The following is a 20799-nucleotide window of genomic DNA, read 5'->3' as shown; positions in this document are numbered from 1 at the left end:
CAGAAACAGTGCTAGAACAAAAATGCATTTCCTCAGATTAAATGAGCATATAGTACTGCATGGAAGAGGACATGGCAAACCACTCCAGTATTCTTGCCTGGAGGATCCCATGGACAGAGGAGCCTGGCATTCTACAGTCCATAGGGTCTCAAACAGCAGGACGTGACTGAGCAGCTAAGCACAGCACAGCACATAATGCATCATGCACCTGTCTTGCAAAGAAAAGAACAGTCAAGATGAAGATAGAATTGACAGATTGCTATTAGTTAAGTGTCAAGAAGTCCGTCTTGAAGTTTTGAGACAAGAGCTATGCTTGGCAGATTGTACAAAAACCAAAAATCCTATATTTCTCCCCTCTGATCCTTCAAGAGATCCTTGAATTTAAACTGTTAATGTGTATTTTAATATCTTCCTCTCCCATAATGGATTGTCTTAAACATTCTTCTGATGTGCTTTGGGTTTAATACTAGGCAAACTGTAAGATAAGAGTTAACTGTTCAATGTTATTGGCACAGAGTTTCTGTTTGGGCTTCCGTGGTGGCTCAGTTGGTAAAGAATCTGCCTGCAATGTGGGAGACCTGGGTTCAATCCCTGGGTTGGGAAGATCCCCTGGAGAAGGGAATGGCTACCCACTCCAGTACATGCTGGTGATGGTTACATAGCATTGTGAATGTACTTAATGGCAATGAATTATATACTGAAAAATGGTTAAAATGATAAAACTTTATGTCACATATTTTAACACACACACACAGAGACACACACAGTTAAACAGAAAAGTATAAGAAACACGAACATCCATAAATGAGCATTGGGGCGAACACTTGGAGGATTGGAAAAGGAGCACAGGTATGAAACCATCACCAGTGTCTATTTCCAGAGCTTTTTCACATTCCAAACGGAAAGGAAGGGAAAGTCGCTCAGTCGTGTCTGACTCTTTGTGACCCCATGGACTGTAATCCATGGAATTCTCCAGACCACATTACTGGAGTGGGTAGCCATAATGTTTTGTTGTTTTCAGTGTACCAGTCTTGCAGATGTTTATTGTATTAATACTGAGGTGTTTTTTATGTTGTTGTAAATGCTATTCATTTTTATTTCAAATTCCCATTGTTTATTGCTAAAATGCAGTTGATTAGTATATGATAATGCAGTTTGATTTTTGTTTATTAACCTACCTTCTCTCAAAAATTATTCTAGTAATTTTTTGATAAATTCTTTAGGATTTTATACACACATAATCATGTCAGATGTGTAATATTACTGTTGTCCATCTTGCTTTCCAATCCATATTCCTTTTATTTCTGTCTGATTTTACTACATTGTCTAGAACTTTCAGTGCAGTGTTGATAGAAGTAATGAGAACAGATATTTTTGCCTCATTCCTGACTAAGGGGAAAGGCATGTAGTCTTTGACTAAGTGTAACATTGGTGATTAGTTTTACATAAATGCTCTTTATCAGATTTATGAGGTTGAAGAAATTCTAGTTTAATGATAATTTTTGTTACAAATGAATGTTGAATTTTGTCAAAAGTTTTTATGCTTCTGTTGTATTTTCTGTATTATATGGTTTTCCCCCTTTTTAAATTAACATAATGAGTTATATTGATTGATTTTGAAGTGCTAAACCAGCTTATCCCTAGGATAAACCCCATTTGGTCATGATAGATTCATATATTCATTTTCCACATATTACTTAGTGAATTTATTAACACACTGTTAAGGATTATTTTGTCTGTGGTTCATAAATAATTTGGTCTATAGTTTTTCTTATAATGTTGTTGTCTAGTTTTGGTATGAAGGTAATAATAACTTACAGAATGAGTTGAGATGAATTCTCTCCTTTTATTTTCTGAAAGAATTTGTATAGAATTGTTATTATTTCTTCCTTAACTGTTTGTTAGAATGCACCAGTGAAGCCATCTGAGCCTCAGGATTTGTTTATGGGAAGATTTTTTACTAGCAGTTCAATTTCCTTAATAGAATTGTGACTGTTACTGCTATTCAGGCTTTCCTTGTGGCTCAGACAGTAAAGAAGCTGCCAGCAATGCAGGAGACCCGAGTTCAGTTCCTGAATTGGGAAGATCCACTAGAGAAGGGAATGGCAACTCATTTCCATATTCTTGGCTGGAGAACTCCATGGACAGAGGACCCTGGCATACCATAGTCCTTGGTGTTGCAAAGAGTTGGACAGGACCGAACGACTAACACTTTCACTTTCATGCTGTCAATTTTTTTCTCTTCAGTGAGCTTTTATAATTTATGTCTTTTAAGCAATTTGTCCATTTCATCCAAGTTATAAAATTTATTGGCACAAAGTTGTTCAAAAATCTACGCTTTTTATCCTTTTGATGTTTGTATAATCTGTAATGGCGCCGTTCTTTCATTCTGCTGTTGATTATTTGTTGATTATTTGACTTTTAGTTTTTTGCTTGATCAGTTGACTAGAGGTTTATCAATTTTGCTGATTTTTTTCAAAGTAGCAACCTTTGGTTTCATTGATTTTCTGTTTTTCTGTTTCCTGTTTCTTCATTTCTGCTCTTACACTTTGTATTCCCTTTCCTTTTCATTACTTTGGATTTAATTACCTCTTGTTTTGTACATGGAAGGTTATATCATTGATATTGGGCTTTTTTTCCCCTGTAGGATATTTAATGCTATAAATTTTCCTCTAACAAATTTATAGACATGTTGTATTTTCATTTTTATTTGTTTGAAAATATTTTCTAATTTATCACATGTTTTCCTTTTTGACCCATTTGTTTAGAGGAAGTGTGTTTAATTTTCAAATATTTGGGGATTTTCCAAATAGCTTTCTCTTATTGATTTCCAGTTTAATTTTGTTACAATCAGGAAACATGCTGTATATGATTTCATTCTTAAATTTATAGACTTCTTTTGTACCACAGATTATAGTACCATCTGATGAATGTTCTGTAGGTACTTGTAGAGGATGTATATTCTAGTGTTGTTGGATGGTGTATTCTGTAAATAATCAAGTCAAATTGCTTGATTATGATGGTAAAGTCTTCTATATCCTTATTGATTTTCAGTCTGTTATACCAATGACAGAAAAGGAAGTCAAAATCTTAAGTTACAAGTGTGGCTGTGAAAGTGAAAGTCACGCAGTCATGTCCGACTCTTTGTGACCCCATGGACTGTAGCCTCCAGGCTCCTCTGTCCATGGAATTCTCCAGGCACAATACTGGAGTGGTTAACCGCTCCCTTCTCCAGGGGATCTTCCCAACCCAGAGATCGAACCCAGGTCGCCCGCATTGCAGGTAGATTCTTTACCATCTGAGCCACCAGGGAAGCCCAAAACTATTAATGGAAAGGCTGACTGAGCTTTTTTAAACGGATGGAATAGGATGACACTGCTGATCACTCTTGGCATCACCGAAGCAGGACAACCAGACATCATGTGCTCCTGAAAGGACAGTGGTGGTGGTTTAGTCGCTAAGTCATGTCCGACTCTTGTGACCCCATGGACTGTAGCCTGCCGGGCTCCTCTGCCCATGGCATTCTCCAGGCAAGAATACTGTAGTGGGTGGTCATTTCCTTCTTCAGGGTATCTTCCTGACCCAGGAATTGAACCCAGGTCTCCTGCATTGCAAGGAGATTCTTTACCAACAGAGCTACATGTAGGATTCATGTGGTTATAATTGTGTCTATTTTAACTTTTGCTTCTATCAGTTTTTACTTAATATATTTTGAAGTTCTGTTTTTAGATGAATTTATATTTAGGACTCTTCTGTCTTTTTATGAATTGTTCTCCTCTGTCATTATAAAATGCCTTACTTGGAACTTCCTAGGTAACCTAGTGGCTGAGACTCCGTGCTTCCTCTGTAGGGGGGATGGGTTCAGTCCCTGGTGGAGGCGCTAAGATCTCATATGCCACACAATGCAGCCAGAAAATAAATAAATAAGTTAAAGTGGCTTTCTTAATCCCTGATAATATTCTTTGTTCTAAAATCTATTCTGTTTGATACTATTATAGCCGTTCTGGCATTCTTATGATTAATATTTATTTTTAAATTTAATTTTTTGGGAATATCCTAAATGCTTTTTAACCTGGAGCATCTCCCACCTTTTCTTTATTTTTTTCAGCTGATTTACAGTATTCAATACGTTTCAGGTGTACAACATAGTGATTCACAGTTTTTAAAGGTTTTTAAAACTCCATTTATAGTTATTACAAGCATTGGCTGTATTCCATGTGCTATGCAATATATCCTGGTGGCTTATTTATTTTATGCCTAGTAGTTTATACCTCTTAATCTCCTACCCTTATCTTACTCCTCCCTCTTTCCCTTTCACCACTGGTATCCACTAGTTATCTCTGTCTGTAAGTCTTGTTTCTGTTTTGTTATATATATCTGTTTTATTTTTTAGATTCCACACATTCATGATGACATACAGTATTTGTATTTCTCTGACTTGCTTCACTAAATATAATACTCTCCAAGTCTATCCATGTTGTTGCAGATGGCAAAATTTCATTCTTTTTTTATGGCTGAATAATACTCCTGTGTGTTATGGGGGGCGGCTATTCACTGTGTCTTCTTTATTCATTCATCTGTTGATGGGCACCTAGCTGAGTACTATTCCTGTGTGTGTGTGTGTGTGTGTGTGTGTGTGTGTGTATGTGTGTGGCTATTCCCTATGTCTTCTTTATCCATTCATCTGTTGATGGGCACCTAGGTGGCTTTCACATCTTGGCTATTATAAATAATGCTCTGAACATTGGGGTGGTGCATGTGTCTTTCTGAATAAGTGTTTTTACATTTTACCCAGGAGTGAAATTGCTGGGCCATGTGACAGTTCTAGTTTTAGTTTTTTGAGAACTTCCAACTGTTTCACAGTGGCTGCACCAGTTTAACATTCCCACCAGCAGAGTATAAAGGTTCCCTTTTCTCCACATCCTTGCCAGTGTTTGTTAGTCTGTGGTCTTTCTATTGATAGCTCTTCTGACAGGTGTGAGATGGTATCTCATTATGGTTTTGATTTGCATTTCTCTGATGTTAGTGATGTTGAGTATCTTCATATGCCTGTTGGCCATCTCTGTGTTTTCTTTGGAAAAATGTCTGTTCAGTCTTCTGCCCATTATTTAAGTGGGTTATTTGGGGTTTTATGTTAATATTGAGTTTGTATGAGCTGCTTATATATTAATAGTTTGGATGTATGTGTGCTCAGTCATGTCTGACTCTTTGTGACCCCATAGACTATAGCCCGCCAGGCTCCTCTGTCCTTGAAATTTTCCAGGCAAGAATACTAGAGCAGGTTACCACTTCCTTCTGTAGGGGATCTTCCTGACCCAGGGATTGAAGCTGCATCTCCTGTATCTCCTGCATTGGCAGGTGGATTCTTTACCACTGTGCCACCTGGGAAGCCTTTAATTTGGACCTTTTATTGGTCATTTGCAGAAACTCTTTCCCATTCTGTAGGTTGCCCTTTCATTGTGTTGATGGTGAGCCCATGTATTTTGAGATCGATATTCAGCTGTAGATTCAAGGGTATCATTCTACATATGTCTGGAGAAGCCTCTGTCTCTCTCTGTCTCTCTGCTGCTCCCTCCTCTTCGGTGTTTTGCTTAGCAGTTCTAGCCATCTTGGACTCTTCAAACTCCCATCTCTGTGTCTTCAACTCAGAAAGACTGCTGGGTTCTGTGTTCTCCCTCCCTGTGCTGTGACCTGGAAATTGCCTATAGGCTGTGAGCTGGGCAGTCAAAGCTTACTTTGTTCCCTTCTTTCAGAGCTCACTGTGCTCTGCTGTCAGTCAGCCAGTGCTTAAAAACATCTGTTTAACCTATTTTTTACAATTTTTTAATTGTTTACAGCAGAAGAGAATTTCCTATATCAGTTCATTTCCATAGAAGTTGATTTGTTTTGTTGGACAGTCAAGTAGGCTGAAATCAAACTTTAAACTTCAGACTCTCTGACTGGTGGCAGCTTGAATCTCTGCTTGATTTCTTTTATGTTTAACCAGAGGTCTCAAATTCTGACCCATGAATGGCTAACTGACGTATCAGCTAAAGGTGTGGATAAAGTTTGTTCAGCGTCCTTGGGCTCCCCCCAACTCCTGCCTCTGGCTTTCATTTCTGCAGGATTTCCCTACTTCTTTTCCAATTACTGTTGTTATCCTAAATTCTATTGTTTCTTCAAGCCAGTAGGACCATGGATTTCCACCTGAATTTTATTTGCCATACCTGATGTCTACTTGGGACCCGCCTTTAGGCTGAGAGTAGTGTGAATTGGCAGTTCTGTCGTTCTCCTAAGTATAAAACCTTCCCTCCAGTTTCTGTTTGTTTGGGTCACTTTTAAGTGCCTTCAGATAGCTGTTTTTTATAGTCAGCACTCCATATTCATGGGGCTTCCCTTCCACATCCACAAATTCAACCAACCACAGATTGAAAATGTTAAAAAAAAATCCCAGAATGTTCCAAAATGCAAAACTTGAAATTGCTGGACAGTGGCAACTATTTACATAGCATTTACATTGTATTAGGTATGGTAAGTAGAGATGATTTAAAGTATATGGAACAATATAAAATAGATTATATATAAGTACTACACAGTTTATGTAAGGGACTTGAGTATCTTGAGATTTTGGTATCTGCAGGGGGTCCTGAAATCTCCCATGGAAACTGAGACTTTGATTATATTTTTCTGGAGTTTAGAGCTGTTATCTACAGTAAATGTGAAATAAGAACACACTCTTCCATTTTTGAAGGAGACGCCCAAACCTACCTTTTTTTTTAATCAAAAATTTTTAAGGTGTAATCTACATAGAATAAAAAGCAACTCATTTTAAGTGTTGGTCAAGTTTAGGAACTTTTAGAAAGGTATAAAGATTTATTCAGTTACCACAACAATCAAGATTACAAAATTTACATTACTCCAAAAAGTTCCTTCATGCCCCCCCTACAACCAGTTGCTCTACTGCCACAGTTGGCCTCTATTAAGATTTTATTAATCATACCTGCTTTTGTCACTGTACATTAGTTTTGCCTCCTCTAGACTTTCATATACATGGCGTAGTAGAATATGTGCTTTTTAGGGGATTAGCCTATTTAACTCAATGTAATTTTTTCTTGAAATTCATGTTGTGTGTATCAGAACATTCCTTATATTGCTGACTACTGTTGTTCCATTATATGAATATACCATAATTTTTTAGTTATACCCTCACTTTTTGATAGACTTTTTTTTTTTTTACTTTTTGACTGTTACAGTATTATTATGCTCATATGTGGATTATATTTTCATTTCTTTTGAATAAAACCTGCCTAGGTTTGAAATCAGTAAATTGTGTGAAAAATATATGTTTAAATTTTTTTTTTTTTAATTTATTAAAAAAACCTGCCAAACTGTTAAGCAAAGTGGTTGTGTCATTTTACTTTCCCACTACCAAAGTATGATAGTTATTATATTATAGCTGCATATCTTCACCAACACTTGGTATGGTCACTGTTTAATTTTAGTTAATTCTAGCAGGTGTGTATTGGCATTTCATTCTTTTGAAATTTTGTGTTTCCCTAACACAATTAAAATTGGTAAGTGTTTTTTATTTTGCATATTTGTCATGGATATGTAGCTACTGGATTTGTTTAGATCTTTTGCCAGTTGATTTGGTTGTCTTCTTATTCCTGTATTATGAGAGTTCTTTATACGTTCTCAATACAAGTCTTTTGTAAGATAGAAATACTGGGAATATCTTTCCCAGTCTGTGACTTGATTTTTAATTTTCTTAGTGGTGTTTTTCAGAGCTGAAGTTTTTAATTTTGACAAAATCCAGTTTACCAGGTTTTAAATTTTTATGATTGGTGCTTTTTGTGCACTACCTCAGGCTTTGCATATGCCACATTATGCATATTTTATTCTTTACTATGTAAGTATTATGGTTTTAGATTTTCATTTTAAAGGAGTGATCCATGTCAATTTCATTCTGTAAGGTAAAAGTTAAAGTTCCCTTTTTCTGTTTTCAATGGATATCCACTTTTTCCAGTCTTTTGTGAAAAGAGATCCTTTTTCTACTGAATTCTATTGGAGCCTTTGTTGACAATCAGTTGATCATGTGTGTAGGTGTTTTTTTATAGTCTGTTTAACTGATTTGTGTGTTTATACTTTCACCAGGATAACAGTTTTAGTTAGGGTATTAAGTCCTGATATCAGGTAATGTGAGCCTACCAAATTGTTTTAGGTATAATAGGTATTTTACATTTTTCTATTAATTTTCAAATCAACCCATCAGTCTCTATAAAACAGCCTAATGGTTTGTGATTAGGTTTCCAAAGATTTATAAGTTGGTTGAAGATAATTGTTAGGTTAACAGTAGTAAGTCTTCTGAACCATGGACCTAATGTATTTCCATGTTGGCTTAGGTCTTTTAAATTTTCTCTCAGCAGTGTTTTGTAGTTTCCAGTGCACAGGTCTTGCAAATATTTTCTTAATTTTATTTTTTAACTTCATTCTCAATTGTTTGTTGTTAGTATATAAAATAGAAATTTTTTAAAATATATTTTGAGATAAATATGCTGTGACCGTGGTAAATTCACTTATTATTTCCTGTACTTTACATACCCGGTTATGTCTGTGAATACAGTTCGCCTTCTTCCTTTCCAATCTGTTTGCCTTGTATTTTTCATTCTTTATGCATTGTCTGCAGTGTTCAATAGAACTAGAGAGAGCAGTTATCCTTGTCTTGCTCCTGATCATAGGGGGAAAACAACCTTTAACCAATAAGTATGATATTATGTATAAATCTTTTGTAGTTGTATTTCATTAAGTTGAGGAGTTCTATTTCTAATGTTGAGAGATTTTAATACAAGTATCAGTTCAGTTCAGTTCAGTTCAGTCGCTCAGTCGTGTCTGACTCTTTGCAACCCCATGAGTCACAGCACGCCAGGCCTCCCTGTTCATCACCAACTCCTGGAGTTTACTCAAACTCATGCCCATCGAGTCGGTGACGCCATCCAGCCATCTCATCCTCTGTCGTCCCCTTCTCCTCCTGCCCCCAATCCCTCCCAGCATCAGGGTCTTTTCCAGTGAGTCAGCTCTTCACATGAGGTGGCCAAAGTATTGGAGTTTCAGCTTCAGCATCAGTCTTTCCAATGAACACCCAGGACTGCTCTCCCATAGGATGGACTGGTTGGATCCCCTTGCAGTCCAAGGGACTCTCAAGAGTCTTCTCCAACACCACAGTTCAAAAGCATCAGTTCTTTGGCACTCAGCTTTCTTCACAGTCCAACTCTCACATCCACACATGACCACTGGAAAAACCATAGCCTTGACTAGACGGACCTTTGCTGAAAAAGTAATGTCTCTGCTTTTTAATATGCTGTCTAGGTTGGTCATAACTTTCCTTCCAAGGAGTAAGGGTCTTTTAATTTCATGACTGCAGTCACCATCTGCAGTGATTTTGGAACCCCCAAAAATAAAGTCTGACACTGTTTCCACTGTTTCCCCATCTATTTCCCATGAAGTGATGGGACCAGATGCCATGATCTTAATTTTCTGAAAGTTGAGCTTTAAGCCAACTTTTCACTCTCTTTCACTTTCATCGAGAGGCTCTTTAGTTCCTCTTCACTTTCTGCCATAAGGGTGGTGTCGTCTGTATATCTGAGGTTATTGATATTTCTCCTGGCAATCTTGATTCCAGTTTGTGCTTCCTCCAGCCCAGCGGTTCTCATGATGTACTCTGCATATAAGTTAAATAAGCAGGGTGACAATATGCAGCCTTGACGTACTCCTTTTCCTATTTGGAACCAGTCTGTTGTTCCATGTCCAGTTCTAACTGTTGCTTCCTGACCTGCATATAGGTTTCTCAAGAGGCAGGTCAGGTGGTCTGGTATTCCCATCTCTTTCAGAATTTTCCACAGTTTATTGTGATCCACACAGTCAAAGACTTTGGCATAGTCAATAAAACAGAAATAGATGTTTTTCTGGAACTCTCTTGTTTTTTTGATGATCCAGCGGATGTTGGCAATTTGATCTCTGGTTCCTCTGCCTTTTCTAAAACCAGCTTGAACATCTGGAAGTTCACGTATTGCTGAAGCCTGACTTGGAGAATTTTGAGCATTACTTTATTAGCGTGTGAGATGAGTGCAACTGTGCGGTAGTTTGAGCATTCTTTGGCATTACCTTCCTTTGGTATTGGAATGAAAACATTAACATCAATTTTGGACTTTTCTGAAATCTCACTTTTCTCTTGTCAATTTTTGCCTCATGTGTTTTGAAATTGTTATTTAAGTACAACTGTATATACAGTTGTAATTGTACATCTTCCTGATGTATTTACTCTCTTATCGTCAGGAAATGTTCTTCTTTGTCTGTTGTGGTGATACTCCTCAACTCAGCTTGAAATCTGTTCTGTCTCCTTTTACTGTAGCCACATCAGCTTTCCCATGTTTAATGTTTTTATGTCCCTCTCCATCCTTTTATTTGAAACGTGTATTTGTGTTTGTGGTATTTAAAATATGTCTCTTGATGACAGAATATATTTTGAAAGTGAAGTCACTCAGTCATGCCTGACTGTTTGCAACACCATGGACTGTAGCCTACCAGGATTCTCCATCCATAGGATGGATTTTCCAGGCAAGATTACTGGAGTGGGTTGCCATTTCCTTTTCCAGGGGATCCTTCCAACTCAAGGATCAAACCCAGGTCTCCCGCATTGTAGGCAGACGCTTTACTGTCTGAGTCACCAGGGAATATATTTTGAGTCCTGCTTTTTTATACATTTTTGATAATCTGAGTCTTGGGACTTCCCTGGCAGTCCAGTGGTTAAGACTCCATGCTTCCAATGCAGGGGGCAGGCGTTCAATCCCTGGTTAGGGAACTAAGATCCCACAAGCCATGTGGTACAGCCAACATCATCATCATCATCATCATCATCATCATCATCATCATCTCGGTATTTTTGTTGGAGTGTTTAGTCCTACAGTTGAAGTCAGGGATGCTATTTTGCTCTTTGTTTTTGGATTACCTGACCTGTTTTATTTTAAATCCTTTAAGTATACTTTATATTTTAGTGCAATTTTATATTCAGAGAAAAATTAAAGTACAGTGAGTTTCCATTTATTCCCTACCCTGACAAATACATAGGCTTCCCTAATATTAGTATCTTGTACCAGAGTGGTATGTTGTTAAAATCAGCGAGCCTACACTGATACATCATTGTCACCCAAAGTTCATAGTTTATATTAGGGTTCATTCTTGGTGCTGTTTATTCTATAGATTTTGACAAATATATAGTGATATGTATCTGCCATTATAATATTATACAGACTAATTTCACTGCTCTAAAAATCCTCTATGCTCTGCCTACTCATCCCTCACTCTCCTCTATAATCTGTAACAGTGGCAACCATTGATCTTTTTATCTTTTCTGTACTTTTGACTTTTCCAGAATGTCACGTAGTCAAAATCTTACATTCTGTAGCCTTTTCAGATTGGGCTTCTTAACGCATTTAAGATTGCTCCTAACCCGTTTTTATGCATCTGTTCTACATTCTGTTTTACTTTGTGTCAGTCAATACTGACACAGTACAGTTTTACTAGTGATGAATTCTTTCAGAGTTTATCTGCTCATATAGCTTTCTGTCGCCTTTGTTTTTAATAGGTAATGTTGCTGAGTACAGAATTCTTGGTTGATGTTCTCTTAGACTTTTAGCAGTTTGATTAGGATTTTCTGAGTGTAGTTTTCTTTTGTTTTTATTCTTTTGGGGTTCATTAAGCTTTTCTAATGTGTAAGTCAAGTTTTTGCTTATTTTGAATATGTTATGCCATTATTTCCTTAAAATTTTTTTAGACCTTTTTTTTCTCTTTCTCTGGGACTCCAATTATATCTGTCTTGCATTACTTTGAAAATTGACCCAAAAATCTCTGTGAATCTGTTATTCATTTTTTTTCTTTTTTATTTCCTTTCTATTCAATTGCTTAATTTCTGTTGATCAATATAGTCATACTTTATTTTATTATGCTTTTTTAAATTTCACTTTGCAGATATTTCATTTTTACAAATTGAAGGTTTTTAGCAATCCTGAGTTGAGCAAGTCTGTAGGTGTCATTTTTCCAACAGTATTTAGTATTTGCTCATGTCTCTGTCAAGATAGCTATTCCTGAAATATTTCACTTTATCATTATTATTGTATTTGTTATCATCTGTAGTCAGTGATCTTTGATGTTACTATTACAAAAAGATTACAACTCACAGAAAGCTCTAGTGATGATCAACACATTTTATCTAAGTATTTTTTAATTCAGGCAGGCATATACATTGTTTTTTAGACATAATGCCATTGCACACTTAATAGACTACAATATAATGTACATGTAACTTTTATATGCAATGCATAATCAAAGAATTTTTGTGACTGGCTTTATTGCAATAGTTATTGCAGTGGTCTAGAACTGAAACTGCAATGTCTCCAAGGTATGTCTGCATTTACAAGGTTAATGTTTGTTCCTCTTCCTATGCTATTGAGCCTATATAGTGAAATTTTCATTTCATTTCATTTATTATACTTGGTAGGTCTAGAATTTTCAGTTCATGTTTTTTTATCAGTTTATGTTTCGAGATTCCATGCCAGATTTTTCATTACTTCTTTGGACACATTTAGAACAGCTATTTTGAAGCCTTTTTTTTTTTTTTTAAGTCCAACATCTGGGCCCACTAGGAATTAGTTTCCATGAACTGTCTTTTTCTGGATATGGGTTATATTCCCCCTCTTATTTTTCTGTTTTATTTACATATCTGGTAATTTTTGCTAGAAACCAGGATCTCTTGAATAATGTGTTGTAGTAATCCAAATTCTGTATGTCTTGTTTTTTGAGGAGTTTTGTTTGTTTTTCTTCTAGCAGACAATTAAGTTGCTTGGAATCAAGCTTCAAACCCTGCCATCCCTGTCCTCTTACCTCCACCCCAAGTGTGAAGCAGCTGATAGTTAGGTCTCTTCAGCTTCCTCCTGCTGCTTTTTTCACTCTGGTCCCATGATGGGTGATGTTCATGTACTTTTAGCTCTCAAAGAATTGGTATATAGTAATGTTTAGATTTGAGGGCTTACTTTCTGCGGTTCTCTTTCTTCTAGTGTTTCACCCTTTTATACTTCCTGCTGCTTTGTTAGCCCCAACTTTCTGACACCTCAGTCCAATAGGGCTCTAGTTTTCTTCCGCTTAACTTACAAGCAGGTTGTGTAATGCTGTTAATCAAAAATGCAGAAATCTCGGAATCTCACTCGGTATACTTCTGGTTTTCAAAACTCTTCTCGTGTCTGTTTGCTTTTTCCTAAGGCTCCTTTGATCTCTCTTAACAATTGCTTAGTTTAATTATCAAACTAGAGTTCTGGCAAAGTTTATACTCAGATTTGGAGTCTCATTCTTCCTGTAGTTTTCTCACTTCTAGATAAATGTCGCTAAATCTTCAGCTCATCTACCAGTCCTCAGTTCTAGCCTCTGTCACCTTTGAGGAAGTAAACTGGTTTTCTGCCTGCAGAGCTGTGGACTTTGGGGTGGGTACCTTCATGCAAAATAGTCACAAACTTAAGAATTCTTACTCATTGTTGTTGTTTAAGAATAAACTCTCCTCCAATTTTTGCTTACTTTGGTGTCTTTCCAGTGCCTTCTATTAATTATTTACTATGTATTGTGTACAAATTTTAAAATTATCATCTGAGGGATTGTTTTCTTGACCAGTTCACTCTATATTGCTGGATATATCACATTCATGCATTTTTTAAAATTTATTTTTAATCAAAGGACAATTGCTTTACAATAGTGTGTTGGTTTATACTATACATCAACATGAATCAGCCATAGGTATACATATGTCCTCTCCCTCTTCAACCTCCCTCCCACCTCACACCCATCCCACCCCTCTAGGTTGTCACCGAGCCCCGGTTAGAGTTCTCTGAGTCATACAACAAATTCTCATTGGCTCTCTATTTTACATATGGTAGTATATGTGCTGCTCTCTCCATTCACACCCATGCATTTTAAAATCATATTCTTCCTGCATAACACATTAATCTTAAAGGAGAAAAAATTTACCTCATTGGTGAAGCCTGAAAATTTGTTCTGCCCTTGGAATACACTGTAACATACTTCTGTTGTAGTACCCTTACCACCAGTCGTGTAGATTTCTTAAAAGTATGTGTTGCATGCTTTGCAGCTGTAACTTTTTGTGAGCAGAGACTGTGTTTTGTATATCTTGGCACCCCAGCAAACTAATGCAATTTGGGATTACAAAGTGACTTCACAATACATTTTTAGAATGAGTTATTAAGTAAATTTGGTGGCAAGTACTTCTATTTTGATTTTTTGTTGTTGTTGCTTCCCTTACAATCTAAATCACAAAACAAGAAAAATGGTAGGCTTTCTTTACAAGTTTCATATGAATGCCAGAAAGGAGCAGGATCAAAACTAGTCCCCAGGGACTTCCCTGGCAGTCCAGTGGTTAAGACTCGGTGCTTCCACTGCAGGGAGCACCGGTTCAATCCCTGAGTGGGGAGCTGAGATCCCACATGCCGTATAGTACAGCCAAAAGATAAAATAAGTTATAAAATAAAAAACTAGTCCCAAATTTCTGGTCAATTTTCTGATCACAGTTCCACACCATTACAGGGATCAGTGTCATTCAAAGATGTGACTGTGGACTTCAGTCAGGAGGAGTGGCAGCACCTGGATCCTGCTCAGAAGACACTCTACATGGATGTAATGTTGGAAAACTATTGCCATCTCATTTCTGTGGGTAAGAAAAATTCTTTGAAACTTAAAGTAGCATGCATTTCCTTTCAGAGTGCCGAAAATACATGTGATCTTGGATTTCAGGGATAAGAGGTGATGAATTCTTTTTGGTTGACACAAAGGATAATTGTGTTTTCACTTGCCCGGTACAAGGTGTTAAGTTTACTCTTTCACAAAGGAGTATCTTACTTTGCAGAACGGAAATTCAACTTACTGATTTTTCAAATGTATTAACATCTAAGCAACTTAATCCAAATCTTCCCTTAATCAGGGTGTCACATGACCAAGCCTGATGTGATCCTCAAATTGGAACGAGGAGAAGAACCATGGACATCATTTAAAGGTCATACCTGCTTAGGTGAGTTTCTGACTCTCAGACAGATGAAATCTAGTGAAAAATAAATTTAAAGTGATCGTGTGGTGGGTGACACCTTTGAAATGTTTTGGTGGTGTCCTTTTAAAGGATCTTAACCTTTGAAATGACCATTGTGCCTGCAAAAATCTTAAATCACACTTTCAAATATCACTCACCCTATACTATAGACTTTCCTAATTTGCTTGCCACTCTTAATTGTCTAATTAATTGCCTGATTGCCACTCTTAATCAAAATGTACTGTAAGCCTTCCTTCTTTTAGATCTTTTCATCCATTTCTGTCCTTTTCTAGCTTTCTCAGTCCTTTATCGTCTAGCCATTGTATAGGTTTCTTTTAGGCATTCTTATCTATCTTTAAGAAAGAAAAAATTCTTGGTTAATATTTCTCAGGTGCTGTTTTCTTTATCTCCCTATCTTTAGTATCATTTCAGATTTGTTTGCTATGCTAACTCTGAGTTTCCATTCTCACCACAAGTCTAGCTATTAATTTTAAAATTCCCTTGCCTTAGACGAGATAGATAATTCCATAGTTACTATTTTCTTCCAGTAAGCTTTCATGGTTCATTGTATATGGATGATCATCTTACCTGAAACCGTCCCTTGCTTTGGGTAAAACATTGACTTGTTCTTACCCTAATTCTCTAAGTGATTATTTACAGCTTGGTCTGTTCTCTTTACACTCTGGCCACATTGCCTGGAACAGTGCCTTATACATAATAGTCACATAAATCTTTTTTTTTTTTTTTAATGTATATTATTTCTCTAGACTCTCAGTCTTTTTTCTCTAATTTGTCATCAAGAGATCTACCTTTTAATTATAGTAGAATCATCCATTCTGAGAACTTAAACTCTTTGTTTTATATAAATACCTCTAGCACTGACATACTTGGCACATTTCTCTCGCCTTCACTCTAGTCCTTCATAAGTTCTGCACTCTGATGTCTTACCTTTTCCAACTTTCCTAGCTGTTAAATTCTTTCCCATTAGCTATTTCCAGATTATTTTGTTCCTGCTGTGATACCAGCTTGATTGTCTCTGTCATAATCTTTTGGGAACCTCTTCACAGTTTGTGTTTATAAGCCTGTGAAATATATTTACATCCTCCTATATTTTCATTTTTCACTGTAGTTTTCTCACTTCTACATAAATATCATACAAATTGACAGCTACTGTATTTCATATCTTGAAACTGTAATTACAGTTTGGCTTTGCTATAATTTTTGCCTAATCTTTTCAACTTATATTGTTACTTTACTGACAAGATACTTGTTCCCTACTTCTTTTTCTTAATTACAAGACATTGAAATTCTCCTTTATACAAGGACTACCATAGTAAGCCATCATCTGGTCTTTTCAACTTTTTCTCTTTTGTGGAAACTCTTTCTAATTTCCACTTGATCTAGTCTCCTAAATGTCCTCTATACATGTAAGGTTTGTCATGTCTGTACTTTTCACTGTGTTCACCCTTTCATATAATGTGTATCTTTGAAGTCATGATTTCTTGTCCTTGCTCTTCCTTGACTACTCCCCAGCATCCACCTCTCCTTTTTCTTCATTCCCATGTTGCTTATAACTGTAACACATACAACTCTTGAATATTATATAATCTGATACTTGACTGTACATGGTTTATGCTTAAGGATTCATTCTTTCAAAGATAATATCCTTTGTACTTTCTTTGCTGTAGTATACATGTTAAGTAGTCAGTTGCTTTTTTTCTGTTTGTGGAACTGTATAGGGGAGATTTCTTTGTCCTCCATTCACAAAGCATGTACTGATAAGTCCTTTCAGAAGTATTTGCTCAGGTCATGGATCTGTACATCTGATTGAAGTGGTGGATTCTAAAAAACACTACCTATCTGTGATATGCAGTGTTAATGTAAACTCAGAAGAATACAAAGAAAATGACCAATAAAGAATTATGAGAAAGGATTATTGTCAAAGTTTGCATTTTTAATGATATATTTATGATACAGTGTAAGCATGTAAAAAGATTTGTTAGAATTATTTTTGTAAACTATAATTGTTTTCAAGTTATAAAGAATCCTTAAATTGATGGTGGGGCATATGTGAAGGGTTTTGATATGGAGTGGTAGCATTTTCTTGAAGATTCTCTAAATATGATTGGAAATAAGACTAGGAAAAAAGTCAGCTGATTAAAAGAATATAAGTAAAGCATGTGATTAGGAATAAGTGAAGTATATATACAGCAATAAATATGAGGCTTTACTTGTTATGGGTGAGATTTTTCAGATATGTGGACAACCCTGAAAACTTGTTTGAATATAAAAAATGAGTTTAGGTGATGTAAAGTTTTGTTTACAGGAGAAATTCCTTGTATGTTAGTACTGGGGGCAATGAACTCAGGAAGAAACAGACTTTTGAGCCTAGACTTAACGTTGTTTCACTAGATATGGATGATCTCAAATATAATTATAAATTTATAAGAGAAATAAAGGTTAAGGTTAATGAGTGATCTAGAACCAAAGGGAGCAATCTTCCTGGTCCACATATGGAAAACTGGAGTTAAGAATGTTACTGTATTGGAGAAAGACTTGATTCTTTCTTTAAACCTCAAAAATTAAGTTAGCAGTTGAAAAGAATAGTTATAATTAATTGTCATTAGTGTTTTGTTAGTGAACAATTTTGAAAGAAAATAGTAACAGCAATCTGAATACACCAGTGAACAAGACACTAATTTATTTCAAAGTTCCTGTTGGGGGACTTCCCTGGTGATTCAGTTGTTAAGACTCTGGGCTTCCACTGTAGAGGGTATGAGTTCAGTCTCTGGTCAGGGAGCTAAGATCCTGCATGCTGCACAATTTGATGAAAAAACCCATTTGTTTTTAATAAAAATAAAATTCCTGTTGGGAGTGTTTTCTTCATACTTCCCTCACAAGAAAAAATGATTCCCGGTTATATGGAGGATTAGAATGTAAGACTATAGGATTTTTTTTTTCTAAATGCTAGGAAAATAATTAATGCTTGGAAAGATTTATCAATGGCTGTGTGGAAGTGGGTTGGTGGGACAACTGGACGTATTTTACCTCACAATCTAGGGATGAACATTTAAAAGCTCTAATCTGTGTCCTCCAAACACTTACCGCTAAAATTTTCCCTGAACTAGCTTTTCACTAATTTGTCTTGTTCATCCTACTTAAATCTTAATGCCATAGGTTCACTTCACTGCCTCTGAATTCACCTATCCAAGCATGAATTCCTCATCCACTGTTCTTTTGTCTCTTCTCTTTACTGCTTCTTGTCTTTGTTGCACTTTTTGTGTGAAGTTCTGTTACAAAGTGCAAATGTTACTAGCATTCATTACTTATTTTTCATCTTTTTCCACACTGAGGCAGTTTTTAATTTAGGTTTCATGTATTTTCCCAGGCAAGGAATAGTTTGTCCTTGGTCTTTTTTGGCCTCATATACATATACAATTCCTTTTCATAGAAAATATGTAAGATTCACAAGTTGTTATTAATTATATTCTTTTCTAGAAGAAAACTGGAAAGCCGAAGACTTTTTATTGAAATTCAAGGAACAGCAAGATAAGTATTCTAGATCAGTTATATTAATCAACCACAAAAAGCTGGTTAACGAGAATGGTAGTACATGTGAAAAGACATTTACTTTAAGTAAAAACCCTATTAATTCAAAAAAGCTACCTCCTGAATATGACACTCATGAAAAGATTTTTAAAAATGTTTCAGAATTAATCATCAGTAATCTAAGTCCTACAAGGAGACTTAGTGAGTGTAATGGGTATGGGAAATCACTCCTCAATACTAAACCAGAGACAGCACACTCTGGAGTCAAATCTCATAATCAACGTGGGAGGACCATCAGTCATAATGAAATGATCACACAGTATCATAAGATGGAAACTCCAGCACAGTCATTTGAATATAATGACTGTGAGAAAGCCTTTCTTAAAAGAGGAGGCCCAATTACACATAGTAGAACTTATAGAAGGGGAAACACATCTGATTATAATAAAAGAAGAAGAACAGCCAATATTGAAAAAAAGCATACATGCACTGAATGTGGGAAGTCCTTTTGCAGGAAATCAGTATTGATTCTGCATCAGGGAATTCACACAGAAGAAAAACCCTATCAGTGTCATCAGTGTGGAAATTCATTTAGGAGGAAATCCTATCTCATTGATCATCAGAGAACTCACACAGGAGAGAAACCCTTTGTTTGTAGTGAATGTGGTAAATCTTTCCGCCTAAAGACAGCCCTCACTGATCATCAGCGAACACATACAGGGGAGAAATCATATGAATGTCCACAATGTAGGAATGCCTTTAGATTGAAATCACACCTCATTCGTCATCAGAGAACTCACACAGGAGAGAAACCATATGAGTGTAGTGACTGTGGGAAGTCTTTCCGCCAGAAGACAACACTCTCCCTACATCAGAGAATTCATACAGGAGAAAAACCCTATATTTGTAAAGAATGTGGAAAGTCCTTTCATCAGAAGGCAAACCTTACTGTACATCAAAGAACTCATACAGGGGAAAAACCCTATATTTGTAATGAATGTGGGAAATCCTTCTCCCAGAAGACAACCCTTGCTCTTCATGAGAAGACTCATAATGAAGAGAAACCTTATATTTGTAATGAATGTGGAAAATCCTTCCGCCAGAAGACAACCCTCGTGGCACATCAGAGAACACATACAGGGGAAAAATCCTATGAATGTCCTCACTGTGGGAAGGCTTTTAGAATGAAGTCATACCTCATTGATCATCACAGAACTCACACAGGAGAGAAACCATATGAATGTAATGAATGTGGAAAATCCTTCAGTCAGAAGACAAATCTCAATTTACATCAGAGAATCCATACAGGAGAGAAACCTTATATTTGTAATGAATGTGGGAAGTCTTTTCGCCAGAAAGCAACCCTCACTGTACATCAGAAAATACATACAGGGCAGAAATCCTACGAATGCCCTCAGTGTGGGAAGGCCTTTAGCAGGAAATCATATCTCATTCATCATCAAAGAACTCATACAGGAGAGAAACCATACAAGTGTAATGAATGTGGGAAATGCTTCCGCCAGAAGACAAATCTCATTGTACATCAGAGAACTCACACAGGGGAGAAACCTTATATGTGTAATGAATGTGGTAAGTCTTTCAGTTATAAGAGAAATCTTATTGTCCATCAGAGAACTCACAAGGGAGAAAACATGGAAATGCAGTAATAAATGTGATTTCTTTGTGAAACCTTTCTAAGTTATTGTAAAGCTTTGTTTTTTTAAAGCATGCTTAAACATAAATATGAGGTAATTTTAATGACAAATGTAATAATAATTATTAATTTAATGTACTGTACCACATAAATATTTATCTATGTTTACTAGCATATGAAATGGGTGTGATCATTGATACTGAACTTTTTATCAGCAATGAAGCTAATTTTCTAAGTTTTTGAGTTCTCCTGACTCACTTTATTTTTTTTTTTTTTTCCACTTTATTTTTTTAAGTGCTTATATAGTACATGCAGAGGCAAGATACAAAGTGATTATAAGCATCAGCCTCCATAAGAGGAAAAAAATATGAAATAAACTTCTTATTGCACTCTTCAGAATAAAATGTAGTTGCTACTACCCCCAAAGTTGACCACTTCCCAGTTTTTAACATGAAGTAGTTTTCTTACATCTTCAAACTAT

General features: G+C 36.1%; 1 protein-coding gene across 2 annotated transcripts in view; it reads left to right on the top strand.

The window, feature by feature from the left end:
• ZNF567 (zinc finger protein 567) overlaps positions 1–20799 on the top strand; it is a 24366-nt gene extending 3567 nt beyond the window's left edge. For both annotated transcript variants that reach the window (XM_065925829.1, XM_065925830.1), the window contains exons 4-6: positions 14620–14746; positions 15014–15100; positions 18614–20799. In XM_065925829.1, coding sequence (XP_065781901.1) covers positions 14620–14746; positions 15014–15100; positions 18614–20331 — 1932 coding nt within the window. In that variant the 3' untranslated portion in view covers positions 20332–20799. The remainder of the gene's footprint in view (positions 1–14619; positions 14747–15013; positions 15101–18613) is intronic.

Source organism: Muntiacus reevesi, chromosome 2, assembly GCF_963930625.1.
Source record: "Muntiacus reevesi chromosome 2, mMunRee1.1, whole genome shotgun sequence".
Taxonomy (NCBI): domain Eukaryota; kingdom Metazoa; phylum Chordata; class Mammalia; order Artiodactyla; family Cervidae; genus Muntiacus; species Muntiacus reevesi.
This window is presented reverse-complemented; position numbering and strand designations above follow the sequence as displayed.